Source organism: Pyrus communis, chromosome 17 (assembly GCF_041283825.1).
Source record: "Pyrus communis isolate YQ-2024b chromosome 17, ASM4128382v1, whole genome shotgun sequence".
Lineage (NCBI taxonomy): Eukaryota > Viridiplantae > Streptophyta > Magnoliopsida > Rosales > Rosaceae > Pyrus > Pyrus communis.
Genome location: NC_142581.1, coordinates 5,949,335 through 5,969,609, shown reverse-complemented (window position 1 = coordinate 5,969,609; position 20,275 = coordinate 5,949,335). Strand labels below are relative to the sequence as shown.

The 20,275-nt window shown below is 38.1% G+C and overlaps 1 protein-coding gene, 1 long non-coding RNA gene, 1 other non-coding gene and 1 pseudogene across 5 annotated transcripts; all 4 read right to left on the bottom strand.

The window, feature by feature from the left end:
* Positions 1 to 1,038: 1,038 nt before the first annotated feature.
* On the bottom strand, positions 1,039 to 6,791 carry LOC137709194 (G-type lectin S-receptor-like serine/threonine-protein kinase B120; annotated as a pseudogene). The gene is made up of 9 exons (XR_015958303.1): positions 5,265 to 6,791; positions 4,988 to 5,145; positions 4,896 to 4,946; positions 4,775 to 4,865; positions 4,453 to 4,644; positions 4,221 to 4,336; positions 1,870 to 1,990; positions 1,640 to 1,790; positions 1,039 to 1,555 (listed from the first exon to the last, which is right to left on the bottom strand). The product of XR_015958303.1 is annotated as a G-type lectin S-receptor-like serine/threonine-protein kinase B120 (transcript).
* On the bottom strand, positions 2,302 to 4,101 carry LOC148689322 (uncharacterized). Its single transcript, XR_015958304.1, has 3 exons — positions 3,823 to 4,101; positions 3,633 to 3,742; positions 2,302 to 3,085 (listed from the first exon to the last, which is right to left on the bottom strand). It is a non-coding gene; the product is annotated as an uncharacterized LOC148689322 (long non-coding RNA).
* Positions 6,792 to 7,414: 623 nt separating the features above from the next.
* Positions 7,415 to 7,507, bottom strand: TRNAY-GUA (transfer RNA tyrosine (anticodon GUA)). Its single transcript has 2 exons — positions 7,471 to 7,507; positions 7,415 to 7,450 (listed from the first exon to the last, which is right to left on the bottom strand). It is a non-coding gene; the product is annotated as a tRNA-Tyr (tRNA).
* Positions 7,508 to 15,451: 7,944 nt separating this feature from the next.
* LOC137708099 (G-type lectin S-receptor-like Serine/Threonine-kinase) lies at positions 15,452 to 19,640 on the bottom strand. 2 transcript variants are annotated; one of them, XM_088688817.1, is made up of 9 exons: positions 19,413 to 19,554; positions 18,150 to 19,333; positions 17,519 to 18,013; positions 17,282 to 17,434; positions 16,984 to 17,195; positions 16,687 to 16,897; positions 16,333 to 16,570; positions 16,100 to 16,250; positions 15,452 to 16,012 (listed from the first exon to the last, which is right to left on the bottom strand). In XM_088688817.1, the coding sequence occupies exons 2-9, from the start codon at positions 19,093 to 19,095 to the stop codon at positions 15,698 to 15,700; spliced, it is 2,721 nt and encodes a 906-aa protein (XP_088544943.1). In that variant the 5' UTR covers positions 19,096 to 19,333; positions 19,413 to 19,554; the 3' UTR covers positions 15,452 to 15,697. The 2 variants fall into 2 exon arrangements, with proteins under 2 accessions (XP_088544943.1, XP_068303192.2); XM_068447091.2 differs by having other exon boundaries at positions 18,150 to 19,640.
* Positions 19,641 to 20,275: the final 635 nt, after the last annotated feature.

Genomic DNA, 20,275 nt, shown 5'->3' with positions numbered 1-20,275 from the left:
ACTCCACTCTCTCTCTCTCTCTCTGATTCTGGGTTCCGTTCTGCCATTTTTGCTTCTGAAGAAACCTAATTGCAGGCTCGATTGAAATATGCATCAACTTGATTGATTATGCTGCTGTATTCTCTCTCTGCATTTTTTTTCTTTTTCTCCTTTTAATGAGGCTTTATGCTGCTATACCAAAATGATGAAATATTCATTTTTAACGATAGTTTTATAATTGGGTATGTTTTAATTCGGAGTTTTAATTTGATCAGTGTGATTTTTTTGTGATTAGGATTTAGGACCTTGGTAACTTGGTTGATTAGGATTTTGTGTGTTTACCTCCTGATCAAACTTAGTTGGGAGCCATGAACACGAATATAAATATCTCGTTGCCCGACAATTTGATTGTCTACAAGATCCATCAAGTCACCGTACCATATCTGTTTCGTTCTCGCACTTACATATGCATAAGCTGTGCAAGAGCGGTTATGGAGGCATTCAGATTTACACTAGCTCGTAACTTTATTTTCTAGCATAATAGCATGATCCTGGTAGTTTCACATCCTCCAACTTTGAGAACACTTCTCCGTTCGCACACCAGTACCTTTTCTGGAACACAACCACCGGACCAATCCCCCATATTCCATTGTTCTTGAAATTTTGGACTAAAACCTATCAAACACTTGCATGGTGATGCGAGAGGTTCATTTTTCCTGTACTGCAGGCACCGTTTGGACCACAAGGAGCATAAAAATCACATCGACTAAGAGGCATGCTCCACCCTGAAAACCGTGTACTATGTGATCTGTCCACTTAAGTAGATCAATCCGCCCAGTTGGATTCACCTTAAGCCTCAATTTTATTGAACTACCTGAGACATCATAAGAAACATACTCCTCATCATCGTTAAACTTGTAAGCAACGGTATAAGCGTTTCCATTTGATGATGGATCATTTTCGCCAGAAAAATCAAATCCTCCCTTTGTCTGCTTCGAAATCTTTGTTGCATAACGTTTAGTACATAACAAAAACATGTGCAGTATAACACTTACCGTGTGCCAACAATCTTTTTGGTATTTGCATCAGTTTGATAGTCTGATTCATCCCAAAAATCTTCCTGTTTCTGTTTTAAATAGATATACATTATAACAAAATCAAGGATCTACAGTTTCTGATATGGAAAGGAAGAGTTGAATGTCATAATCTTATTCTTGAGGTTGACATATTTAATTTTGACGTTCACAAAACGAAATATGAACCTCTATCGACCTTCTGGCAAACTAACAGTGAGTTCATTGTTCAAAAAACTGGCAGGTGTTTGAGAAGAACAACCAACAGCACCGGCACCCCTATGTATTGAGAAAGCAGGTTCTTTGGAGGGTGGAAGTGATGTAGCTTCATTGCTCTGTAGCATACAAATTACTGAAGACATTGTTGGTAAATCAGCCGGAGCTTCTTGAACACACAAAAACCCAAAATGGATACACCTCAATGCTTCATCAAGCTGGCACTTTTTCCTTAACAATTCATCAATAACCTCGATTCCTCTTCCTTCATTCCATAACTTCCACGCCTAAGGGAAATAACATGTATATAAACTCATCAGTCTGAGGCTTAAAAAAAAAAAAAGAGACGAACTAGGATTTCTAGTACTTACCCATCCAGCAAGTGTAAGCCGATCTTCAAAACGATGAAAAGCAGAATTCCGCTTTCTGCTCACAATCTCTAAGAGTAATACTCCAAAGCTAAACATATCCATTTTTTCTTACAAAAGGTCATAGAGGGCATATTCAGACGATATGTAACTGCTGCATGAATGGTAGAGAAGTCAGCAATAAGGAGTACGTAAGGTTTACAATTATATATGAAGGAAACATTGTAACTTACTATGTCACAACAACCATGTTTGTAGTTGCCTCAGTTTGATCCATCCTGAAAATTTTTGCCATCCCAAAGTCTGAAATTTTGGGTTTCATTTTGCCATCCAACATAACGTTGCTTGCTTTTATGACACGCCCCAATTCCGACATTCGCAGAACATCAGGATAGGCACATGTTGGCCGACACCCGAGGGTGACAAAAGCTATTTATTGAATGCATTAGAACAAGAATAAATAAGACTTACAAATTTAAATATAATTAATATACGAATGAGGAACGTGTTCAAAGCGTACAACTAACTAGAACACTAAAAAAATAATATAAAATTGAAAAAATAAAAAAATGCATCCTACACCTAGAGGACTCGAAGATGTAGATGTAGAAGTGCCTTGACTCCAGGATCGTATGCCTCGAATCTAAATCCTGAAGGGGCGCAAAACAAACATGAGTGGACCAAGTTGATATATATATATATATATATATGTATATACTGAAACAGTTATCAAGATACTAACCCCTAGAATTTTTATGAAAACTAATAGCGTAATATATAGTAGGTTTTTCCGAAAACTCTAGCATGTCATAAAACATCTCATAAAGTATATCTCGTAATGTTTGCTAACTAGTGGTATCAGTGTTGCCCGAAGGCATAAAGAACTCTTCCTTTAGAAACTTCCTTCATAAATATTTCGCCCGCAGGCTCCTACAGCACCCCAACCCGAAGGTCAATATAAGTATCAATCGCTTGAAGGCTCCTACAGCACTCAACCCGAAGGTCAACATAAGTATCATCGCCCGAAGGCTCTTACAGCACCCTACCCGAAGGTCAATATGTGACCACTAAATACGCACAAAACATTGAACATAATCTTTCCAAACATAGGTACATATATCTCAAAATCATCTTAATACTATAAAGTCATCCATTATCTATACTATAAAGAAGTGTGTAAAAACATGTTCTAAATAGTATATCGTCATCCATCAGATACCCTACAAGAACATGGGTTCGATAGAAAATATGGTATTCCAAAATAAGTTTAATATAGCATGATAATCAATTTCTCATAAACCGTTCACAAAACGTATTCAGTAAATCATGCTTTTCATGTATGCATTTCTACTATCAAAACATGCATTTTAGAAGGGGTCTACTCACAGATACGTCGCTACCGAAGAGCCACGCAAACTAGCGAAGACGGAATCATTACGATATATGCACCTAAGCACATAAAGGATCCAATTAATACAACTATATTAAAACGATTGAATTTAGGAAAACAGACATCAAAAACAGATTCAGAACGTCAAATTACCCTAAGAAAGGTCCCAGGTAAATTTCGAAAAAAGTCAACAAAAACTCAACAGGGGAATATTCTAGAAAATATTCCACCGAGTTGGGCTTGGGTCCGGTTAAGGCCCTATGGGTTTGGGCCTACAGTTTTAGGTTTTGGTTTTGGGTTTAAAGGGTTAAAGGATCTCTGGGCCGAGCAAATGGGGTATGGGCACAGGCCCAGCTCTAGGGTTATAGGGATTAAAGGGGCACGGGTTTGGGCCTAAAATGGTTTAGGGTTTGGGCTGCCTAAAAGGGCTGGGTAACTTGGGCCGGTTTTTGGCCCGTTAGTTAGGTGGGTCGCCGGACCTCAAGAAGAAGAAGGCCGGAACACGGCCGGGAACTTCCGTAACTTCTACGGAGCTCGAAACAACATCATTTCACGCAATTCAAATGACCAAAATGAAACCCAGAAGAATAGGGAGTCGAATTATACCTATTGGAGGCTGTGAAACGGCCTGAGTTGGCCGGAAAGTGACCTGGAAGCCACGGCATTCACGCCGGAATCTGGGTTTAGCTCCTCCGAGGTGTTTCTCAAAATCCCGACTACCACAATGCCCAAAAACGATCAGCAGAGACATAAGGGAACCAAAATGAAAGGGTTAGGAGTGTTTTTCGAGACTTACCCATACCGAGGGTGATGGAGACTCGCCGGAGTTCCCTCCTGCATTTGTACCAGTGCTCGAGGTCTCCAGTATCTGGGGTTGTCACGCGTAGAGATGGGAGAGGGACAAGAGAGGTGAGGGAGATCCGAGAGAGAGTTGGTGTGCGAGTGTGCAAGAATGTGTGTGTGTGTGTGTGTGAGCTCTGGGTGGAGAGAGCACAGAGGGAAGGTGACGGAGAGAAAGAGAGTTGAATCTGACACGCCCCGACCACCGACATCGAGATGGTCACATGCTGATGGTGACAAAAGTCATTTATTTCTTGTTTTCGGCATTTATATTCAATAAATGATTTTTGTTATCCTCGGATATCGGCTAACCATCCCGATGTTCATGGGACATCAGGATTGCGTGTCATTTTAGGTCCCTGTGAATGATTTTCAATCTAGAATACTTGTGAATATAAAGTACTCCTTGAGCAACACCTTCTATAATTTGAAAACGTGACCCCGATCCAATTTTGTCTTTTCAGATGAATCTGATTACACAAACCGTAAAGAAGAATGATTTTAATGTTGCAAAAAGGTAATAAAATGTGATGCTCTGGAAGTCAACAATATGAAAGAATTAATGGTAGAAGTGATGAGCATACACCAAACAAAAATCTGTCCAAACTTCGATTGGGCATGTATTCGTAGATCAATATCATTTCCTCATCTTCAATACAGCAACACAAAAGCCTAACAAGATTGGCATGTTGGAGCTTCGCTATAAGCTTTAACTCATTCATGAACTCCTCATGTCCTTGCCCTGACTTCTTTGACAACCTTTTTATGTCAAAAGACCCTGTAGAGGATGAAAAATTCCAGAAGAAAGGAACCCCTAAACTCTAACAATGAAACTTAATTTGGGACATCGATAAGAAATATTCAAAAGTAATGATGAAGAACTATTAAAGTGCTACCATGTAGTGCACACAGTGGAAGGGTCACCTTATAAACAGGACCAAATCCTCCTTCTCCGAGTTTATTAGCTTCAGAGAAGTTGTTTGTAGCAGCTACTATATACTCCTTAACCTAAAGAGTGGTAGGTCGCACCTCTAAGGCTAAAATTTCTTGTAGCCTCGCTTACGCTCCTTCCTACGCTCCCTGTTTGAGTCTAATTTCTATAGCTGTTAGAATATGCTAACAATAGCACAACAGTGGCGTGTGGTAGTACTACCTTCATTTCTCAATGTTTTCTTCCACAATAAATAGCCAAAAATTATTGTAAGCAATCCTGCTGTAGTTGAGACTATTGAGATTACAAGGGACAACTTACCAACATGACCCTTACGGGCCTTACCGCCTGCAAGTAACAAAAAAGGCTCCAACTAATGATCATTTTCTGGCTGAATTTTGTTGTCTCTTGTCTGCTAAGGATATAAATTGACACAGAAAACAGCAAAAGAAACTAAACTGACATACCTTGATCAGAGCGGTGAACACGAATATATATGGTTTGCCCAAGCCCATGATTCTCTACAAGATCCGTCAAGTCATCAAGCCATGTCAAGCATTTTACAGTACCTCCTTCTATCACATTTGAATAGGCATAAACTGTGCAAGAGCAGTTCCGTAGGCATTCAGATTCACGCTCACTCGTACTCATATTTTCTAAAATAATAGCATGATCCGGCAGTTTCATCTTCTCAAACTTCTCAAACCCTTCCCCTCTATCACATGTCAATGCCTTTTCCCGAACACAACCACCGGGCCAGTCCCCCATAGCCCATTGTTTATGTAATTCGGTCCTAAAACCTTTCAAACACTTGCATTGTGACGAGAGGGTATCACCGTTTTTATCACAGGCGCTATATGGACCGCATTCAGCATAAAAATCACATTTATTAAGAGGCTCTCTGCACACTTCAAGCCTGTTGGACTCAAAACGGCCCTCATTTTTACAGAGCTATCTGACGCACCAAAAGTAAAATGAATCTAATTAGCATCAAAATTGTGAGCAACGTAAAAGAATTCTCCACTTTGATTTCTAAAGGATGGGTTTGCATCCTTGCCGAAGCAAATAGCACTTGTCCAATATGTAGCATTTCCCTTCCAGGTAATTAGCTGGCTGGGAAGTTTCGGATCAATGCGTACGCTGAACAATCCGGGTTGTGGATCATCAAGTGCTGCCCACGATGTAAGACACGCTTGTTGACCTGTTATTTTGTTCAGGCTAAGCTTCATACTAGGCAACAATGTGTCAGAGGGATGATCGAAGCTCTGCCACAAAATGTCTTGTTCAAATATTAGTTGAAGGTTTCCACTATCCGTCATTACAGCAGTTGTGGCATTAATTGCAGAAGCTGGTATTGACGCATTAGACGACCAGACAACTCGTTTTCTAGTCATCCCATCCAACACCACAAGATTTCCATCAGCGCTAAGCATCAAAACACCCGGAGAATCAAGTGGGGATCCTCTGTTGGCAACCCATACTTTCGGTTTCTTTGGGATTGTGTTGTACCATATTCCAAGGAAGAATTTCTTAAAATTTTCAGGACTGAAGAAGCCTAATGCAAGTGTTCCCCTGTAAGAAATCAAGGTCTGGTCTGCACCGAGAGATTCTTCTGGTACCAAGGTGTATAGGCTTGTACAAATAGATGGGAGAAACATAAAAACACAAAGGATGCACCCCATTCAGCTACAGAGAGACAGATGGAGAAGCATAATACCGCCTTAGGTTCTAACCCAAGGGTTGGAGTAGGTATAAACGAGCAATAACAGAAAAAAAGCGCGTTTCAATCTTAATTTGGTCGTTTAACAGGTCCAAAATATGAAGGATCATATGACCTTCTTCCACATTACCTAGGGAAAATTGGACCCAACAACAGAAGAAGCGTGTTAGATCTTAATTTCTTCCAATGTCAAAGATACAATGCATTTCCCCATTGCCAAAATGTTGAAGCAAACAGACGATGTGCATATTTTATTTCTGGGACAAATTAAGACCAAAAAAAAACACCAGTGTGAAATTGTGAGCAAAATCATTAAGGCTAACACATGTACATAACAATAGGGGTAAAGTGGAGCACATGGGTGTGATCGTTAGGCTTCAGAGAAAAAAAAAAAAAAAAAAAAAAACACCCCAATGTGAAATTTTGAGCAAAACCATTAAGGCTAACATGTGTACATAACAATAGGGGTAAAGTGGAGCACATGGGTGTGATCGTTAGGCTTCAGACACGATCCTCACAATTATTAACTGCTACATATGGTAAAATGTTGCAATCATCAGAAAAGTATCCGAAGAAGAAACAAGCGTCCTCTCTTCTTTTTCTGTCAAAGAGAGATACGGAAACGTAACAAAGTCGTCTAGACAGACATGAACATTGGACATGTACACACTGCAACTTGAACGACCATGGCCGCGACGAACGCGAGTTTTTGTAGAAACGTTGCTGGAGTAAGCATGTTGATTCAATGATCAGGAAAATTGGAAAATTTGACACCAAAAGAAAAAAGGGTAATTGGATTTGTTCTGCAGACTTTTGGACGGTACAGAAATATTTTATTAGATTGAAAGAAAAAATAAACTGAAAGAAAAAAAAAAGTTGAATGTGCCAAAAGTTATATCCGACCTGCCGGATTCGAACCAGCGACCTAAGGATGGCTGAGAGAATATTACCCACTACAGTCCTCCGCTCTACCAACTGAGCTAAGGTCGGATGGCTGCTGATTGGTTGGGAAATCAAATAATGATGGGATATTGTGTCATGTGGCATCGTGTACAGTTGTCTTCTATTAACTAACAAAGTGTTTTTTTTCTTGTTTTGGTGGAATCTATTAACTAACAAGTTGTTAAGGGTCATTAACAGATGTGTTAGATAGTGATTTCAGCTTTATAAGATGGAAACGTACTGTATGAATTCAGATGAGAAATAAACTGTGAGTTGATTGACTTCTTGAGCATACGAGTCAAGGTTGAATGTTAGGTTTCTATCAAATAATTATTTGATTATCACCGCGAAAATTTCTTACATTTCGTCGTTTTATCAAAAATAATGTGTAGGTTTATTTGCTAAACGTCATAGTTAGATGAGTTAGATTTAAAGGGTTTTTTAACTTTAATCATTCAAGAAAATTGAAATTTAAAATAAACTTGGGTTAGATTACATATTGATTATAATTATATCCTTAATTCAAAATAATTAATTTGCTTTGTATTTAATGTCTCCCATTAAATAATTAAATTTATTAATATAAAAAATTTTATTTATTTTTTGACCAAAAAAGAGTTTTTTAATTTATTAATTTTATTTAACATTCTTCAAACTTGAAGTACTTAATTAATGTACCTAAATGTTAGTACCGAAATGTATTATATTGAACTAATGTATTTAAATGTTAGTACCAAAATGTATTACATTGAATTAATGTACCTAAATGTTTGTATTGAAGTGTATGTACCAAAATGTGTGTACTTAAATCTATACATCGAAATGTATTATAATAAATTTAATGTACCTAAATGAAGAGGACAAAGTACATCGAAATATATTGTATAACAAAAATTAATTTATCTAAATGTTTACAACAAAATATATTACAATAAATGAAATGAAAATTATAATTATAATGAAATAAAATTAAAACATTAAAAATTAAGAAGAAAAAGAGAAATAATTAAAAAAATCAAAATATAATTAATAAATGAGGTTATTAATGTATCAAGGGACTAAAATTAGATTTTAATCGTACTAATGGTTTTAATCTAAAAGTCATATTTACCAATGATTAAAATGAAGTTTTCTATAGATTTTTTAATCTATCTATTACACAAATTTCGAAATTTACAAACATTTAATGGCAATTAATGAGGTGGTGAGCTTACCACCACGTAAGAGGTTGAGCAAAATTAATTCCATTCCTTTTGGTCCAATTGTATATCATCATATTAGATCACAAACTATTGCATTCACACAACTTTCTCGAAAATGGGTAACTACAAAATTTTTTGTGTTAGCAGCGTAGATTAATAACCATGTTATTTTTTAGCTACAGGAAGAGAAAGTCGAACCTGGACCCCTCCCCATATTGAATCACTATCGGGTTTCTAGTAAAGTAATGGTGGTGTCTACATTGCAGGAATAGCTAACATCACCAAAATTCCTATAAGGACATTGTTGGTCGATCAGATGGATAATCTTGCACACATAAAAGCTATGGATACACCTTAAAGCTTCATCGGGTCGACATGTTTCCCTTACCGATTCATCAAACACCTCTAATACTCTGCCTTCTTTCCATAACTCCCATGCCTAATGAAGTTTCAAACCCATTAGTCTGACATGACCATTCAGTTACTTGCACTGGACTAAAAAGTAAGAAAACTTTAGTACTTACCCATCCAGCAAAAATTAGTGAACGATCCAAAGCGATTAACATCAGCAGTCTTCTATCCACTAACAATCTCCAACAATAACACTCTGAAGCTAAATAGATCCAATTTCTCCGAAAAATGGCCATAGAGGGTATACACTTTGATAACATGTAATTGCTGCATGAAATGAAGGTAGAAATGAGCAACAGAAACAATTGCACAAGGTTTCACATGAATGATAACATCTTCTCTTTGTACTTACCATGTACCAACAACCCTATTGTTGTCTGCTTCGGTTTAGTTCATCCCAACATCCTCGCCATTCCAAAGTCTAAAATTTTGGGGTTCATTGCTCCATCCAACAATATATTACTTGCTTTTAGGTCCCTGTGAATGATCTTCAATCCAAAAAACTTGTGAATATAAAGCAGTCCTTGAGCAACGTCTTCTATAATTCGAAAGTGTTTGCCCCAATTCGTTTTGATTTTTCAGATGCATCTGATTGGACAAAACATGAAGTAGAATAAATAAAGGAAATCAAATGTGATGTCTTAGAAATGAATAGTATGAAACCATCAATGTTAGAAGTGGGGGGCATATATACCGATTTTTTTTTTTTTTTTTTGTCTAAACTTTGATGGGGCATGTACTAGTAGATCAAGATCATTTCTAGTACCTCTCAATTTTCCAGCAACGCAAGAGCCTAACAAGATTAGGGTGCTAGAGCTTGGCTATAAGCTTTAATTCATTCATGAACTCCTCATGTCCTTATTCTGACTTCTTTGATAGCATTTTTATCGCTACTTCTTCATTTTCCAGCAAAGTCCTCTATAGAGGTTAAAAGATCCCAAGCAAAGAGAAATATTCCTTGACAATCAAACGTACAGGGAAAGTATTAAGAAAACTTACAACATAAATTATCGTATTTATTATCAAGAACATAGCGGAACTAATGAAGAAATTATTCTTTCATTTCATCAAACAATAAAGTTACACATTGATGTATATATATACTAGTGACTCACTAGCTTTACCTAACTAGCTAATTACATCTTTATCCAACTAATCACTCACTAATTACAAACTACCATAACCTCCTTATAACAACCTCTAACAAACTTAACTGCTTACAGTTTTACCCTTATTATCCCCCTTCAAACCTAACTGAGGTAACCGAAGGGAGAGTTTGTCCCTGAGAATATGAAATATGTGCTTCGACAGTGCCTTGGTGCAGATATCTGCAACCTGACCTTGAGTGCACACAAAGAGAACTTGCACTTGATTAGCAAGTACCTTTTCCCAAATGTAGTGATAATCAATTTCCACATGCTTAGTTCTGTTATGGAAGATTGAATTTCTAGCCAAAGAAATGGCAGAAATGTTATCACACCAAATCTAAGGGGAAAAAGGAAGAACAAGACCAACATCAACCAATAATTTGCATATCCATGTCAGTTCAGCTGCAGGTTAGCAAGTAATCGATATTCAGCTTCTGTCAATGACCAAGCCTCAATATGTTGTTTCTTTGCACACCAGCTGATAAGTGAGTCTCCCAAATAGACACAAAACCCCACAATGAAACGTCGATCAATACTACAACCTGCCCAATTGGCATCAGAGAAAGCAGTGAGAGTAAGAAACTTAGAACACTTGGGAAACCACAAACCAATGGACATAATGCCCTTTAGATATCTGAGAATGCGTTTGACTGCCTGAAAATGAGCTTGTCTTAGGCTTTGCATGAATTGACAGACCAAATTCACTGCCTAAGATAAATCTGGCCTTGTCCAGGTTAAGTATTGCAAACCACCAACCAAGGACCTATATTCTACAGGATTATCAAGCATATAAGATTCATGATCCAATTTGGTTGTACTGGGTAGGGTAACACAAGGTTTTGAACCTTCCATATGTGCCTTGGAAAGTATATCAAGAATATACTTGGTATGAGAGAGAAGTATACAAGATGATGACCTCTTGACTTCAATACCAAGAAAGTAATGAAGAGGACCGAGATCTTCGACAAGAAATAAAGAACTGAGCAGAAAAATAATTGTTTGACAGAGTTGAGCATTTGGTCCAGTAACAATAATATCATCAACATAGACCAAAATTAAAACCAATGCAGGAGCCTTCTTTACAAATAAGGAATGGTCATTTGGTGAACTTGAGAAACCCAAAAACTTCAATGCAGTGGTCAACTTCTCATACCAAGCCCTAAGGGCTTGCTTTAGTCTATACAAAGACATGTCAAGATGACAGACATAATTTTGCTTGGTAGGGTCTTCAAATCCTGGTGGTTAGATCATGAACACATATTCTGTCAAGTTACCATGCAGAAAGGCATTGCTAACATCAAGTTGATTGAGAAACCAATCAAATTTAGCAGCCAAAGTGAGAAGAAGCCTAATAGTGACAGGCTTAGCAATTGGACTAAATGTCTCAATATAATCCAGACCTTGCTGTTGATTGAAACCTTTGGCTACAAGCCTAACTTTGTACCTATCAATGGTACCATCTAGTGTTCTTTTGATTCTAAACACCCATTTGCACCAACTAAGTTCTAAGTGGGATTGGCAGGAACTAGAAACCAAGTGCCAGTTTGAATGAGAGCATTGAACTCTTCCTGCATTGCTTGTCTCCAATGTGAGTGTTTTGATGCTTAAAGATAGGTGGATAGTGCATAATCTGAAGATAAATCAGAAGAGATAGGATGCTTGGTTGCCAAGAGTGGTTTAGGTTTAAAAATACCAGATTTGGATCTGGTTTGCATGGGATGAGTATTGAGAGTATTGAGGGTTCAGAAAGTGTATTAGTGACAGAAGTGAGAGGACAGGTAGGTAAAGTAGTAAAGAAGGGTACAGGAAGAGATGATGATGTATGAATAGAAGAGGGTGAAGGTAGAGTTATAGGTAAGGTAAGAGATGTAGATTGAGAAGGCTGAGATATAATGGGAAAAATCAATATGGTTGGAAAGGGATTGGATTGCTGCAATTGAGAAAAACTAGAACTAGAACTTGATTGTTGAAGATGATCCTTTTGAGCAAAGGGAAATGTATCTTCACCAAAAATCACATGCCTCGAAAGATACACTATGCCAGTGTAAGAATCAAGGCATTTATAGCCTTTGTGATTCAAATTGTACCCCAAAAAGACACATTCCTTGCTTTTGGGATCAAGCTTGGAAGTTGCATAAGATTTCAACCATGGGAAACATCTATATCCCAAGATTTTCAAAAAGGTGTAATCTGGAGATTTGTGAAACAGTAATTCCCAAGGAGATAATCTGGTGGTTGGCACCGTATTGATGAGATAGATAGCTGTGGCAAAAGCATCAACCCAATATGAATGAGGAACCTTGGAGGCTGTTAGGAGAGTTCTAGCAGTTTCAACTAAATGCATGTGTTTACGCTCAGCACAAACATTTTGCTCAGGTATATAAAGGCAGCTTAACTGATGTGAAATGCCATGCTCTTGAAGAAACTTGATAAACTTGAGACCAAGAAATTCCCCACCATAATCATATCTCAAAGTAACAATTTTAGCATTGAGTAAATTTTCCACCAATACTTTGAATTGCACAAATGTATCAAAGACATCAGATTTGGATTTAAGAGGAAATAACCAAGTATACTTTGTGTAGTTATCAACAAAAATGAGTAATATCGATATCCATTAACAGAAATGAGTGGTGCAGGATCCCATACATCAGTGTGCAAAAGCTCTAGAAGCCTACTTGATGCACAAGGAACATAAGCAAAAGACAGTTTTAAACATTTGCCTAGAGCACAACTAGAGCGCACAGATTTATTTAAAGCACTTGAAACTAAAATACAGGATTTGGAGACTAGTTTATTTAGTATTTTGAGTGCAGGGTGACCCAATCTTTGATGCCAATTAAGCTGTAAGGCTTTAGCATATGCTGCAAATGCCTGTTGATTACCAACAATAAAGGATGCATGCAATGGATAGAATCCAGCTCTCACAGGACCTTTAAAGAGTGTTTTCTTCGAAGAAAGGTCCTTCACAATGAAGTGAAAATGATACAAATGAATAAAACACCAATTATCAAGTATAAAACGATTGGCAAAAATCAAATCTTGCTTAAGATGATGAACATGCAAGACATTTTTAAGATCACAGCAATGAGAACCAGTATTAAGTGTAGAGGAACCAGAATTGAGTATAGGCAAACCTTTGCCATCACCAATATACACTTGCTCAAGTCCAGTGTATGCATCAGGATTCTACAAACTCGTGTAGGAATGAGTCATGTGTGAGCTAGCACCAGAATCAAGAAGCCAAGTAGGAGTTGTAGATGCATGATAGACAATTTAAGAATTCTTGGTACCAAAGGTAGGATTCATGCGATGAGGGCACTCAACAGCTTCATGATCCAATTGACAGAAAATTTGAAAAGAGATCTTTCTAGTAGAATTGTTGTACTGAGAACGGGAACCACAATTGTAACAATGATTACCCTGATTGCCACGATTGAATCTTTGATTGCCCTGAAACCCTTGATTATTCCTCTGAGGTCCACGATTGTTGTAATTTCTAGGTTGAGAGAAGTTGCCACGATTTTGAGAACCATAAGAGTGCGAATGAGATTCGTTCTGAGTAAAGAATGGTTGAGCACCAAAATCACTAGGCAGTATTGGAAAAAGATCAGCAGAGGAATTAAATGCTTGAATTAGGGCAAACGATAAGGTTTTCTTACGAGCAACCCATGAAGTTCATCAATGGTGGTTGAACCAAGGCGAAATTGGATTGTATCAATGAAAAATTCATACTCAGAAGGCAAACCATGTAAAATTATAGAAATCAACTCATAATCTTCGATTAGAGCTCCGGTATTTGCAAGAGCATCTGCGATTTTTCAATTTGTTGAAGATAGAGCGCAGCCGTAGAATCACCCTTCGTGATGCTACGAAGACGGGAGCGAAGCTCGTGGATGTGCGAATGCGATGCAGTTACAAGTCGCGATTCCAATTTGGACCAAAGCTCACAGGCCGAATTGACTCCAACAGTGTACGGAATTAGGGCATCCGATAGTGTAGAATTTATCCAAATCAAGATATTCTAATCATTTTCAAACCAAGTAACATACTGAGGATTCGGAGTAAAGGTTCGATTACCAGACGAGTCAAGAAGATATTTCGACAGAGCAGACATCATGCCACCAATGATTCTGGTGAGATTATACCAGCGAAAAATAGGAGCGAACAGAGCACTCCAGGTGAGATAGTTCGTCGTTGTGAGCTTGATTGGCACCATAGATCCAATATTCTGGATTGTAATCAACGATGTTGCCGAGGAGAGTGAAGAATGAGCAAGAATTCATCGGAATTGGATGAACGAGGGAAGCAGATTCAGAAGAAGGAGAGCCAGCCATGGTGGTTTCTAGGGTTTGAAGATTCGAAGAAAGGAGAAGCAGGAAGCAGAAGGGAAAGATCGAGTGTCGTAGGACCTAGGTGAGAGATACCATAATGAAGAAATTATTCTTTCATTTCATCAAACAATAAAGTTACACATTGATGTATATATATACTAGTGACTCACTAGCTTTAGCTAACTATCTAATCACATCTTTATCCAACTAATCACTCACTAATTACAAACTACCATAACCTCCTTATAACAACCTCTAACAAACATATCTGTTTACAGTTTTACCCTTATTACTCTCACCTTGTAAATGGAGCCAAATCCTCCCTCCCTGAGTTTATTAGCAAGTTGTTTGTAGCAGCTAATATCATTAAGCTTCGTGCTGAGCAAATATGTATCGAAGGGATGATCAAAGCTCTGCCACAGACTGTCTTCTCCGAATCTCAGAACAAGATTTCCAGTATTCATTAGTGAACCCGTTGTGGCATTCACTGCAGAAGCAGGTACTGATGTATTAGATGACCAGAAAAATTTTCTAGTCCCACCATGGAATCCAACACCACGAGATTCCCATCACCGCGGAGCATGAAAAATCTCAGTGAATTAAGTGGGAATTCTCTGTTAGCAACCCATACCATCGGTGCCTTTGGGATTTTGTTGTACCATATACCAAGGAGGTGTTTGGTAGAATTTTCAGGACTGAAGAAGCCTAATGAAAAGGTCCCCATGGGAGAAACCAAGGTCTGGTTTGCACCGATATATTTTCCGGGTACTAAATTTTCTTTGCTGGTACAAAGTGGCAAGACAACATATATGAGTAACAAAACTAGACAGAGAAAGAGGCACTCCATTCAGAAACTGAGAAAGGATAAATGCCTCCCTTCTACCACCTGATTCCACATTGAAATAATGAGTCGCTGCTATTTATATCGACACATCTGAGATCACCAAATGTTTGGGAGCTCCAAAAGTTATTGCTGTAATTTATAGATATTACAGCACAGACAACATACACATAACCGGATTATAAGCAAAGAATACATTGAAGATGGCAAAAAGAAAAACATCATGAATTCCAATGTTGATGCACTCGTCATAACATGATAACAACGTAACATAAAGAGAAGACGCACAGAAACTGCTTTGGCTACCGACCATCTTCTAAAGTGATGGTTAACTCATTGTTAGAAAATGTTTCTGGTTTGCTTGAGGAAGAAGGTGGGCTACTTCTAGAAGGGCACCGCCTAACAATAAAGGCAGGTTGTTTAGGGATTGGAATCGTTGCAGTTTCACTGCCTAGCATGAAAACTACTTGTGACATGGTTGGGCGATCACCCGGGTCTTCTTGTACGCATAAGAGCCCTACGTTGACACATTTTAAGTACTCGTCCTGGTTGCAGCTTTGACTCAGTGTCTGCTCGAGTAAATCCAATGCCTTCTCTTCTTTCCACAAGTGCCATGCCTGGTGTATCAATTAACAAAATGTAAGGCGTAATATTTTGAGGATGATAATATAAGATTTGGTGTATGAAATGTTTCAAGCACTCACATAGCCTAGAAGACTCAAAGATTTTTCCTGCTGAAAAAACCCGGTGTTCCTTTTCCCACTGATGACCTCAATTACAACTACACCGAAGCTGAAAACATCGGATTTTACTGAAAATAATCCATCTAATGCATACTCTGGAGACATATAGCCACTGCAATACAAGAAATATAAATTGATTTAGTGAACTCATATACTTGTGATGAAAAGGTTAAATAGCATATACTTAAACTTACTATGTTCCAACTACTCTGTTGGTGTTTGCTGAAGTTTCGTTGCCTCCGAAGATCCTAGCCAAACCAAAGTCAGAGATTTTGGGATTCATCTCCTCGCCCAGAAGAATGTTGCTGGTTTTCAGGTCTCTATGAATAATCCTTAACCTAGAATCTTGGTGAAGATAAAGCAGACCCCGAGCAATTCCCAAAATGATATTGAAGCGCATATCCCAGTTTAACGACACACATAGTTTTCGATCTTTGCGTGGTATTATTTTCCATCCAAGAAGCATTACATGTAAGTTAGTTTCGGTCAATCAGTATAGATAGAGATTTGCAAAAGAAAAACTCTGAGAATTAAAATTAGAGGCTAACCAAATATGAATGAGTCCAAGCTTTTGTTAGCCATATATTCATAGACTAACATCTTTTCATCTCCCTCGACACAATAGCCCAAAAGTTGAACCAGGTTTCGATGTTGGAGTTTGGCAATCAACAAAACCTCATTCTTGAATTCCTCTAAGCCTTGTCCCGAACATCTTGAGAGCCTCTTGACCGCGATTTCTTGTCCCCCGGGAAGATTACCCTGATAGTACAATCCAGATAAAGTCCAGTGTTTACCAAAAACCAGTTGATTTAAACCATGACATGTATCTAATAAAGGGATGGTACCTTGTAAACAGGGCCAAAGCCGCCTTGTCCAAGTTTGTTCGCATTGGAGAAGTAATTTGTAGCAACCAGTATACTTTCCAAATCAAAAAATGGTACATCAAAGCCTTCTGTATCATCATCTTTAGATCGGCCTGATTCGATAAAACTTTTAACTTTTCTCCCACTGTCATAAAAGTGAAGCACCGAATTCTTTTGAACGCTTTCCCTGCTTTCTGAATTCAAACACAACTCCATCAAAATCCAAAAATTCATACTAATGAAAATAACGTAAATCATGTGGTGGATATATTCTAGTTACCTTGTCGCTTGAACTGTCTTCTTCTCCATAAGTAAGCATAAATGAAGGTACTTGAGAGAATAGCCAGAACAGCTACACTTATAAAAGATACTACAACTATTAGAGCCAAGGTCTTTTTTCGTTGCTCACCAATTTTCTTACCGTTACCAACTTCTGCGAAAAAATAGACAAGAAAAGGTAAATCGCTATCTTCTGAAATTTAAAAACTTGCAATCAAACATTATGTAAATATTTTACCTTGAGTACAATTCAAGCTCAAGCTATCCCATTTAGAGTTCGCAGTGCAGAGGCACCTTTTCATCCCCTCTTTGGTAGTGTTACAAGTAGACCGGGGCCAGTCCTTGCAGTCAGTATATGAAGAACAAAGTGGTTCTAATGGTGGATCCCAAGAAATTTCAACTTCATGTCCTCCTTTAAATGAGAAATCAGAACTTAATTCGGACGATTCAGCATTGCACTTGTTGATCACATGAAAGGGAGATGATTGATTGAGCTGTAGGAAATTTTGATTTCTGCAGTTATCTGCATTTTTGGCTTGGATGACAAATTTTCGTGTATCCGGATTGATGCTTGTGACTTTGTAGGTGCCACTGGGTGCCTCAAAGCTAACCTGGCCCACGGCGGTGTTGCATTTAAAACTATAGTATGCAAGATCACCACATTTTGGTCCAGTGCTCAGGGGATAAGGGATCAGGTTTGTACCACAAGTTTCGCAATTCCTTGATGTTGATTCTGCAAAAGTATAATTCCTTGAAATTTAAAAACAGTACAGAGAAAATGTTGAGCTTTCATGATTGTCTAACAAAGAACTTTTGGAACTGCTAGATGAACATATAGAAATTCCAGCATTTTTGTATAAGAATCATACCTATATCCGAAACTGCTACACGAACCTGGAGGTTCTGGCCAGTGTCATACTCCTCCTGAAGATTTCTAACATCCTCTGACCAAATCCAGCATGTAGAACCACTACTCCCACCCTTTCGTGTGATGTCAACCTCCTCATATGAATAAGCTTGGCACTGGCAGTTGTTAAGGCACTCTATTTTGCATTCCATCTCACTTTTGGCATTAAATTGCGAATCGGGGTTTCCCACCTTCATCATCTTTAAACTCAAGAACGTGTCACTCACAGCATTGTTGCCGCAAATTGTTGATTTCCTGACACAACCAGCTGAATAATCTCCATTGTTCCAATTATCCGGCGAAGTAGGCTTAAAACCAGGTAAGCACTTGCAAACCAAACCATTTTGGCTATTGCAACTCCCAAAATTACCGCATGTATTATACACGCTGCAACCATCTCTAGGATCTGACCAGATCAAAGACCAAACCTTCTCATAATCCCACAACAGATACCGAATTTGGCCCGAAGAACTCATAACTACTCTCGTAGCATTGTATAGAGATGGCTTGAGATGTGGCAAAAAGTCATTACGGACCGGGGTAGAGGTGAAATTTGATAGCATATAAAGAACTGCAGGAGCCATCTCATCTGAACTAATGAAGTTTCCAGAAACTTCGCTTTTCCAGTACCTCACCGATCTTTTCCAGATAACAAATTGGTTCGTTCCCTCTTTATCCTGCTGAAATGTGAAATTCCCGGTTGCAGGATCAACATTACTTGTCCATGAAGTAAGTACTAAATTTTCATTCATTTTCATGCCAGGAAGAAATGTGTCGGTTGGATTTTCGAAACTCTGCCAAAGAATTCTCCCTTGATCTTCATTGCTCACAACAACAAGATTCCCAGAGTCCATGAGCTTCGCAGCCCTGTCTGAAGATGATCTCTCAAGACTTGTAGACCAGTACATTTTACCGCCGCCATCCAAAACCTTAAGGTTTCCATCTTCTGCAATACCAAAAACACCATGAGCATCTGAAAGCGGCTTGTCCCTATTGGCAATCCACACAACTGTTTTCGGATTCGATCCATAGTACCATATTCCAACATATCTTCTACTCTGAGAGCTTCCATTAGGAGTAAAAAACCCGAGTTCGAATTTCTCTCTTGATGAAACTATAGTATCACCTTGATCATCACTAATCAAGCTGCCAATTGTCATGGTATCTTTAGCAATGCAACACAGAAAACAAGTGCATAACAAGAAAGAGTAGAGAAAGAACATACAGAAGAACATGTGATTAGCAGACCAGCTAATGATGATTAACTTCCTGATCTTGCTTTGGATCACCATAATGATACAAGTACCTAAGCTAGATCATTTGTCATAATTCTAGGAGGCATACAGTGGAAAAACTAGTGATTAAGTTAATTAGTGTCTGGCTCTAGATATTCACATGTCCTGATGCTGTTCTCCATATTCTCAAAAGTACCCCTAGATAGCTACATGTTACCTTTGCAAGCTGTGAGCAGTGTGCCAATAAATTATTGGTTGATTTGAGTGAAAATTTCTAAGGAGACTTCCATGCAATGGAAATTATTTTGCTTGTATTTGAGATAATCATTCACTGTCATGTGAGAAAGTTAAAATGTCTAACAACGTAAGATTTTCTTAGAATACTGGCAATCTGGCACAACAAGATCCTGCTATAAGTAAGTTTCTCTGCAAAATACAATGTTTTTGCTGTAACTAAGAGCACAGTGCTACAGTAAAATGTAATTTGAAAGGCTCTTAATCAGAGACCAGATTGAATTATTGGGAAAGCAAAAGCAAAGTCAAGGGAGGAGGGTAAGAAAGAAATTGTATAATCCCACTCATGTCATCTTCTTCTTTTTCATTTGGCCCCCTTACCCTCACTTTTTCTTCGTCCTTTTGTGAGGAAGAATTAAGACATGTGCTTACGCGGGTTTCTATGTATGAAATATGAAAACAAGGAATTTTTTTGAGTGCTTTGAAGTATTCGATGTTCTTGATGTTTAAATCGTTTTTATTTAAAAATATAAAAATTTAAATTTAAATATTAATACATTTGAGTCATAGACGAAGCTACACTGGAGCAAAGAGGGGCGGTTGCCCTACGGTCGTCCGA

Excerpts from the sequence above, each read along its gene's own strand:
- LOC137708099 (XM_068447091.2), bottom strand. The coding sequence starts at position 19,479 with ATGGTGATCCAAAGCAAGATCAGGAAGTTAATCATCATTAGCTGGTCT. Across the intron at positions 18,014-18,149 it reads TGTAGCAGTTTCGGATATAG|AATCAACATCAAGGAATTGC; the intron begins GTATGATTCTTA and ends ATACTTTTGCAG. Across the intron at positions 16,013-16,099 it reads CTTTGAGTCTTCTAGGCTAT|GCATGGCACTTGTGGAAAGA; the intron begins GTGAGTGCTTGA and ends TTGATACACCAG.